Raw genomic sequence first — 9,695 nt, forward strand, 5'->3', positions numbered from 1 at the left:
GATGTGCTTTAACTGCAGACTGTCAGCTTTAATTTGAGGGTATTTCCATCCAAATCAGGTGAACGGTGCAGGAATTACATCAGTTTGCATATGTGCCTCCCACTTGTTAAGGGACCAAAAGTAATGGGACAATTGGCTTCTCAGCTATTCCATGGCCAGGTGTCTGTTATTCCCTCATTATCCCAATTACAATGAGCAGATAAAAGGTCCAGAGGTCATTTCCAGTGTGCTATGTGCATTTGGAATCTGTTGCTGTCAACTCTCAAGATGAGATCCAAAGAGCTGTCACTATCAGTGAAGCAAGCCATCATTAGGCTGAAAAAACACAACAAACCCATCAGAGAGATAGCAAAAACATTAGGCATGGCCAAAACATTAGATATCCAGACCCCCAATCACACCTGCATTAGACCTCCAGACCCCCAATCAGACCCCCAGTCAGACCTCCAGACCTCTCACTCAGACCCCTATTAGACCTCCATACCCCCAATCAGACCCCCATTAGACCTCTAGATCCCCCCAGTCAGACCTCCAGACCCCCAATCAGACCACCATTAAACCTCCAGACCCCCAATAATACCCCATTAGACCTCCAGACCCCCAATCAGACCCCCATTAGACCTCCAGATCCCCAATCAGACCCCCATTAGACCTCCAGGCCCCCAATAAGACCCCCATTAGGCCTCCAGACCCACAATCAAACCCCTATTAGACCTCCAGACCCCAATCAGACCCCATTAGAAATCCAGACCCCCAATAACACCTCCATTAGACCTCCAGACCCCCAATCAGACCCCCAATAGACCTCTAGACCCCCCAGTCAGATCTCCAGACCCCCAATCAGAACCCTATTAGACCTCTAGACCCCCCAGTCAGACCTCCAGACCTCCAATCAGACCCCCATTAGACCTCCAGATGCCCAATAAGACCCCCATTTGACCTCCAGACCCCCAATCAGACCCCTATTAAGCCTCCAGACCCCCAATAAGACCCCCATTAGACCTACAGACCCCCAATCAGACCCCCATTAGACCTCCAGACCCCCAAACAGACCCCCATTAGACCTTCAGACCCCCAATCAGACCTCCAAGCCCCCAATAAGACCACCATTTGGCCTCCAGACCCACAATCAGACCCCCATTAGACCTCCAGACCCCCAATAAGACCCCCATTAGAAAACCAAACCCCCAATCACACCTCCATTAGACCTCCAGACCCCCAATCAGACCCCCAGTCAGACCTCCAGACCCCTCACTCAGACCCCCATTAGACCTCTAGACCCCAATCAGATCCCCATTTGACCTCCAGACCCCCATTGAACCTCCAGACCCCAAATAAGATCCCCATTAGACCTTTAGGCCCCCAATTAGACCCCCATTAGGCCTCCAGACCCACAATCAGACCCCTATTAGACCTCCAGACCCCCAATCAGACCCCATTAGAAATTCAGACCCCCAATAACACCTCCATTAGACCTCCAGACCCCCAATCAGACCCCCAATAGACCTCTAGACCACCCAGTCAGATCTCCAGACCCCCAATCAGAACCCCATTAGACCTCTAGACCCCCCAGTCAGACCTCCAGACCCCCAAACAGACCCCCATTAGACCTCCAGATGCCCAATAAGACCCCCATTTGACCTCCAGACCCCCAATCAGACCCCCATTAAACCTCCAGACCCCCAATACGACCCCCATTAGACCTACAGACCCCCAATCAGACCCCCATTAGACCTCCAGACCCCCAAACAGACCCCCATTAGACCTTCAGACCCCCAATCAGACCCCCATTAGACCTCCAAGCCCTCAATAAGACCACCTATTGGCCTCCAGACCCACAATCAGACCCCCATTAGACCTCCAGGCCCCCAATAAGACCCCCATTAGAAAACCAAACCCCCAATCACACCTCCATTAGACCTCCAGACCCCCAATCAGACCCCCAGTCAGACCTCCAGACCCCTCACTCAGACCTCCATTAGACCTCTAGACCCCAATCAGATGCCCATTAAACCTCTAGACCCCCCCAGTCAGACCTCCAGACCCCCAATCAGACCCCCATTAAACCTCCAGACCCCCAAAAAGACCCCCATTAGACCTCCAGACCCCAAAAAGACCCCCATTAGACCTCCAGACCCCAATCAGACCCCCATTAGACCTCCAGACCCCCAATCAGACCCCCATTAGACCTCCAGGCCCCCAATAAGACCCCCATTAGGCCTCCAGACCCACAATCAGACCCCTATTAGACCTCCAGACCCCCAATCAGACCCCCATTAGAAATCAAGACCCCACAATCACACCTCCATTAGACCTCCAGACCCCCAATCAGACCCCCAATAGACCTCTAGACCACCCAGTCAGATCTCCAGACCCCCAATCAGAACCCCATTAGACCTCTAGACCCCCCAGTCAGACCTCCAGACCCCCAAACAGACCCCCATTAGACCTCCAGATGCCCAATAAGACCCCCATTTGACCTCCAGACCCCCAATCAGACCCCCATTAAACCTCCAGACCCCCAATACGACCCCCATTAGACCTACAGACCCCCAATCAGACCCCCATTAGACCTCCAGACCCCCAAACAGACCCCCATTAGACCTTCAGACCCCCAATCAGACCCCCATTAGACCTCCAAGCCCTCAATAAGACCACCTATTGGCCTCCAGACCCACAATCAGACCCCCATTAGACCTCCAGGCCCCCAATAAGACCCCCATTAGAAAACCAAACCCCCAATCACACCTCCATTAGACCTCCAGACCCCCAATCAGACCCCCAGTCAGACCTCCAGACCCCTCACTCAGACCTCCATTAGACCTCTAGACCCCAATCAGATGCCCATTAAACCTCTAGACCCCCCCAGTCAGACCTCCAGACCCCCAATCAGACCCCCATTAAACCTCCAGACCCCCAAAAAGACCCCCATTAGACCTCCAGACCCCAAAAAGACCCCCATTAGACCTCCAGACCCCAATCAGACCCCCATTAGACCTCCAGACCCCCAATCAGACCCCCATTAGACCTCCAGGCCCCCAATAAGACCCCCATTAGGCCTCCAGACCCACAATCAGACCCCTATTAGACCTCCAGACCCCCAATCAGACCCCCATTAGAAATCAAGACCCCACAATCACACCTCCATTAGACCTCCAGACCCCCAATCAGACCCCCATTAGACCTCCAGACCCCCAGCAGACCCCCATTAGACCTCTAGACCCCCAAGTCAGTTCTCCAGACCCCCAATCAGACCCCCATTAGACCTCTAGACCCCCCAGTCAGACCTCCAGACCCACAATCAGACCCTCATTAGACGTCCAGACCCCCAATCAGACCCCCCAATCAGACATCCAAACCCCTCAGTCAGACCCTCAATTAGACCCCCATTAGACCTCCAGATGCCCAATAAGACCCCCATTAGACCTCCAGACCCCCAATCAGACCCCTATTAAACCTCCAGACCCCAAATCAGATCCCCATTAGACCTCCAGACCCTTAATCAAACCCCCATTAGACCTACAGACCCCCAATCAGACCCCCATTAGACCTCCAGGCCCCCAATTAGACCCCCCATTTGACTTTCAGACCCCATTTGACCTCCAGACCCCCAATCAGACCCCCATTAGACCTCCAGACCCCCAATCAGACCCCCAGTCAGACCTCCAGACCCCCAATCAGACCCCCATTAGACCTCTAGACCCCCAAGTCAGACCTCCAGATCCCCATTAAACCTTTAGATCCCCAAGTCAGACCTCCAATTAGACCCCCATTAGAACTATAGACCCCACAGTCAGACCTCCAGGCCCCCAATCAGACCCACATTAGACCTCCAGACCCCCAATCAGACCGTCAATCAGACCTCCAGACCCCTCAGTCAGACCCCCAATAGACCTCTAAACCCCCCAGTCAGACCTCCGAACCCCCCAGTCAGACCTCCTGACCCTCAATAAACCACTCCAGACCACCATTAGACCTCGCCAGACCCCCCATTAAACCTCCATATCAGACCTCAGATCAGACTGTAAAATATTAAATTAACTTACCTCTCCTGTTTTTACACTCTAATCGTTTAATTTTCTCTTTCTTTGCAAGTTTGACTTCAAAAATTTTTGTGATATTTTGCTTAACAGCCTGAGTAAGACGTTTGTCCAAAAAAGCCAATCCTACATTTGTTTCTGACAGATACCAAAGGTGTCTCTTAGCAACTGTGAGAGCACTTTTTTTTTACGTCTTCCATCTGGGTAAGTGCTCAGATCTTGTAGGAGCGCATCGACTTACAATTGCCTTGTGCAAAAAGCTAACATATATGAGGCTGAAAAAATGTGCAACCCGTTTCCTTCCTTTCAATTCTCGTTGAGGAATATTCAACTGTTTAGTGAAGAGGACAATTTTAATTGCATATATTGCCTTTGCCATCCACATTGCTTGATGCAGAGCCCCTGGGATCCTGAAACTGAATTTGTTTTTAGACCACCCTCCTAGGTACAGGAGTTAGAGTAGTAATAAAAGTTATCAATGTGTGCAACCCCTAAATATTATCCAATCTTCTTGAAATTTGGCATATACAGTCAGGTCCATAAATATTGGGACATCAACACAATTCTAACATTTTTGGTTCTATACACCACCACAATGGATTTGAAATTAAACAAACAAGATGTGCTTTAACTGCAGACTGTCAGCTTTAATTTGAGGGTATTTACATACAAATCAGGTGAACGGTGTAGGAATTACAACAGTTTGCATATGTGCCTCCTACTTGTTAAGGGACCGAAAGTAATGGGACAGAATAATAATCAAAAATCTAACTTTCACTTTTTAATACTTGGTTGCAAATCCTTTGGAGTCAATTACAGCCTGAAGTCTGGAACGCATAGACATCACCAGACGCTGGGTTTCATCCCTAGTGATGCTCTGCCAGGCCTCTACTGCAACTGTCTTCAGTTCCTGCTTGTTCTTGGGGCATTTTCCCTTCAGTTTTCTCTTCAGCAAGTGAAATGCATGCTCAATCTGATTCAGGTCAGGTGATTGACTTGGCCATTGCATAACATTCCACTTCTTTCCCTTAAAAAACTCTTTGGTTGCTTTTGTAGTATGCTTTGGGTCATTGTCCATCTGCACTGTGAAGCGCCGACCAATGAGAAGCATTTGGCTGAAAATTAGCAGATAATATTGCCCGAAACACTTCAGAATTCATCCTGCTGCTTTTGTCAGCAGTCACATCATCAATAAATACAAGAGAACACGTTTCATTGGCAGCCATACATGCTCACGTCATGACACTACCACCACCATGCTTCACTGATGAGGTGGTATGTTTAGTGATTTCCCATCACTCTGGTACAAGTTGATCTTGGTCTCATCTGTCCATAGGATGTTGTTCCAGAACTGTGAAGGCTTTTTTAGATGTCATTTGGCAAACTCTAATCTGGCCTTCCTGTTTTCGAGGCTCACCAATGGTTTACAACGTATGGTGAACCCTCTGTATTCACTCTGGTGAAGTCTTCTCTTGATTGTTGACTTTGACACACATACACCAACCTCCTGGAGAGTGTTCTTGATCTGGCCAACTGTTGTGAAGGGTGCTTTCTTCTCCAGGGAAATAATTATTCGGTCATCCACCACAGTTGTTTTTCGTGGTCTTCCGGGTCTTTTGGTGTTGCTGAGCTCACCGGTGTGTTCCTTCTTTTTAAGAATGTTCCAAACAGTTGTTTTGGCCACGCCTAATGTTTTTGCTATCTCTCTGATGGGTTTGTTTTGTTTTTTCAGCCTAATGATGGCTTGCTTCACTGATAATGACTGCTCTTTGGATCTCATCTTGAGAGTTGACAGCAACAGATTCCAAATGCAAATAGCACACTTGAAATGAACTCTGGACCTTTTATCTGCTCATTGTAATTGGGATAATGAGGGAATAACACACACCTGGCCATGGAACAGCTGAGAAGCCATTTGTCCTATTACTTTTGATCCCTTAACAAGTGAGAGGCACATATGCAAACTGTTGTAATTCCTACACTGTTCACCTGATTTGGATATAAATACCCTCAACTTAAAGCTGACAGTCTGCAGTTAAAGCACATCTTGTTTGTTTCAATTCAAATTCATTGTGGTGGTGTATAGAGCCAAAAATGTTACAATTGTGTTGATGTCCCAATATTTATGGACCTGACTGTATATCTTTTACATCACTGAGACTCGGGTAAGCAAAGTCATATGAAAATCACATCTTTGGAAAAATGAAACACCCTAAGGAGGAGGGGTAAGTACTGGACAGCGCTGTGTCTCTCCCCCTCCTCCTGCAGACTAGTGAATGCTTCCATTATGGAAGCGCTCCGCTCACTAGTATTGCCTTTATAAGATGCCTTTGCATCTTATAAATGGAAAAGCAATGAGTGCTTCCATCTGTATTGATGGAAGCGCTCATTGCTTCTGTTCTGGCACCTCCCTGAGAGTGCTGAGAGCCGGCACCCGGTGTGGACCGCGCCCCCCCCCCTGCCCCTTGGGCACGCCACTGGTCCCATTCAAGTAGTACCTTGTACAGACACTGCAAAATTTATAGCAATGTGTATCGGAATGAAGAGGCTATAGTTCCTTGACCCCTTTAACAATCTGAACGGTTGAGGTCCCAAGGAGTCTGACTTTCACTGAGCTGATATTGATGCCCAAATCTAAGTATAGGTCATTGATATTAAATGTTGGAAAATTATTTTAATATAATACTATTATACTAAACCTATCCTGCTGGCTATACCCTGCCATTCTATCTGCCAGATAAAAATAGAAGAGATCAGGAGGGAATTAATGCTTGTGTTCTCCACAGCATTTATGCAAAAACTTTTGTTTCAGGAACTTGCAGAAAATCATACAGACATTAAAACAATATCAACATATGCTCATTCTGTTATGTATTACATTTTTTAATATTTATTAAAAAGATTTGCGTGAAGTAATATTTGCATTACATAGAGTGTTAACATTACACTAGGATATTACACTATTCCTTTGTTATCATGGACTGAATTTGTTCTCATAAACACTTTGTATGATTAAAATAGTTCTTTAACACATAATTGTATTGAATGAAACAGAATATTATTATCATTATTGCTATTGCTAATGCATAAATCAATTCTGAACTTAGTTGCAGTTTCATGCTATACATCTTCATAGACTAAGGCTACATGCACACGAACGTTGTTTGTTTGCGTGTCCGTTCCGGGTTTTTTTTGCGGATAGGATGCGGACCTATTCATTTCCATGGATGTGCTGTCCGCATCATATGTCCGTTCGGTAGCCATGTCCTATTCTTGTCCGTTTTAGGCATTGTTACAATGGATCCGCATACGGATGTCATCCAATTTTTTAGCTGATCCGCAATTTGCAGACCACAAAACACATACGGTCGAGTGCATGTAGCCTAAAACTGATAGTTTTTTCTTCTGATAATATAGACTATAAATTTATGTTCATCAATCTACAGTCTGGTGAAAGAATAAGAACATTGAAACATAAAGAACTTGGTGGCGCAGTGCAACAGAGGCTGTCTATGATGGTGGATGCTTATGAATGTAAGGATGAAGAAAGCCTTACTAACAAGAAGAAGCACTACAGTTTGGTTGACCTTGACAGTCCTAAGAATTATAGTGAAGATACCAGAAAAATTCAAACAATGAACGTCAAAGGACTACACATTCCGACTGATCATCTGAACAAAGACTTGTCACAACTGCCCCAGAACGTTATCAAGGAGCTAAACCTGGTTCTTCAGAAAAGCAGAAAAGACAATACTGATAAAGAATAACACAAGTAGTGTTGGGCGAACTCGAACTGTAAAGTTCGGGTCCATACCGAACTTTGCGAGTTCGGGTACCCGAACGCGAACTTTGCCGGAAAAGTTTGGGTTTGAGTTCGGTGTTCGGGCATTTAATAAAGCTTTTGAAAGGCAACAGGGCAGCCAATCAACAAGCTTTTAATAAGCTGTGGGCACTTAGAAGCCATCACAGCCATGCCTAGTAATGGCATGGCTGTGATTGGCCGGTGCATCATGTGACCCAGCCTCTATGCAAGCTGGATCACGTGTAGCACTGCCCATCATCTCTGAGTAGTGCAGGGACAGGAAGCAGGCAGCTGAAGCAAGGGAGAGTGTTAGGAATCTGGCTATTTGTTTTGTGGGTCACCTACAATGATTTTTTGTGGGCACAATACACCAGCTTTGCACCCCTGACACAGAAATATAATAATAAATCTGGCTGATAATTCTGTGGGTGACCTATAGTGATTTTTTTTGTACCCCTGACACATATAATAGTTAATCCGTCTGTTAGTTCAGCTGGTGACATATACCCTTTTTTGGTGTGAGATACACGTCCACTGCATATGTGACAAGGAAATTAATATACAGGGTGTACCATTTATATGGAAACACCTTAATAAAATGGGAATGGTTGGTGTTATTAACTTCCTGTTTGTGGCACATTAGTATATGTGAGGGGGGAAACTTTTCAAGATGGGTGGTGACCATGGCGGCCATTTTGAAGTCTGCCATTTTGAATCCAACTTTTGTTTTTTCAATAGGAAGAGGGTCATGTGACACATCAAACTTATTGGGAATTTCACAAGAAAAACAATGGTGTGCTTGATTTTAACTTTATTCTTTCATGAGCTATTTACAAGTTTCTGACCACTTATAAAATGTGTTCAATGTGCTGCCCATTGTGTTGGATTGTCAATGTAACCCTCTTCTCCCACTCTTCACACACTGATAGCAACACCGCAGGAGAAATGATAGCACAGGCTTCCAGTATCCGTAGTTTCAGGTGCTGCACATCTCGTATCTTCACAGCATAGACAATTGCCTTCAGATGACCCCAAAGATAAAAGTCTAAGGGGGTCAGATCAGGAGACCTTGGGGGCCTTTCAACTGGCCCACGACAACCAATCCACTTTCCAGGTGTTTGTTAACTTCACCACTCACATAAAAGTTTGCCTCATCACTGAACAAAATCTTCTGCGTAAACTGAGGGTCCTGTTCCAATTTTTGTTTTGCCCATTCTGTAAATTCAGTGCGCCGATCTGGGTCCTCCTCGTTGAGATGCTGCAGTAGCTGGAGTTTGTAAGGGTGCCATTTGTGAGTAGCTAATATCCGCCGAAGGGATGTTCGACTAATGCCACTCTCCAGTGACATGCGGCGAGTGCTACGCTGTGGGCTCTTGCTGAATGAAGCTAGGACAGCCACTGATGTTTCTTCATTAGTGACAGATTTCATGCGTCCACATTTTGGCAAATCCAACACTGAGCCAGTTTCACGAAACTTAGCAAGCAGTTTGCTAACTGTAGCATGGGAGATGGGTGGTCTCGTAGGGTGTCCTGCATTGAAATCTGCTGCAATGACCCGGTTACTGCGTTCACCAGACATCAACACAATTTCTATCCGCTCTTCACGTGTTAACCTCGGCGACATGTCAATGGCTGTAAACAAAGAGAAACTTCTAAATAACTCATGAAAGAATAAAGTTACGTTAAAACCAAGCACACCATTGTTTTTCTTGTGAAACAATAAGTTTGATGTGTCACATGACTCTCTTCCTATTGAAAAAATGTGTGCAGACCGGCAAGGAGAGCAGGGGTGAAGAGTGTGGAGGATGATGAGGTCTTAGACCCCACATGGAATCAAGGTCATGCGAGTGTAG

General features: G+C 46.3%; 1 protein-coding gene across 1 annotated transcript in view; it reads left to right on the plus strand.

Annotated features, from left to right (window-relative positions):
- Nucleotides 1-7,823, plus strand: part of ARAP2 (ArfGAP with RhoGAP domain, ankyrin repeat and PH domain 2) — a 703,001-nt gene extending 695,178 nt beyond the window's left edge. Inside the window, exon 33 of the mRNA XM_040419005.1 lies at nucleotides 7,487-7,823. Coding sequence (XP_040274939.1) covers nucleotides 7,487-7,807 — 321 coding nt within the window. The 3' untranslated portion in view covers nucleotides 7,808-7,823. The remainder of the gene's footprint in view (nucleotides 1-7,486) is intronic.
- Nucleotides 7,824-9,695: the final 1,872 nt, after the last annotated feature.

This window comes from Bufo bufo, chromosome 2 (genome assembly GCF_905171765.1).
Source record: "Bufo bufo chromosome 2, aBufBuf1.1, whole genome shotgun sequence".
Taxonomy (NCBI): domain Eukaryota; kingdom Metazoa; phylum Chordata; class Amphibia; order Anura; family Bufonidae; genus Bufo; species Bufo bufo.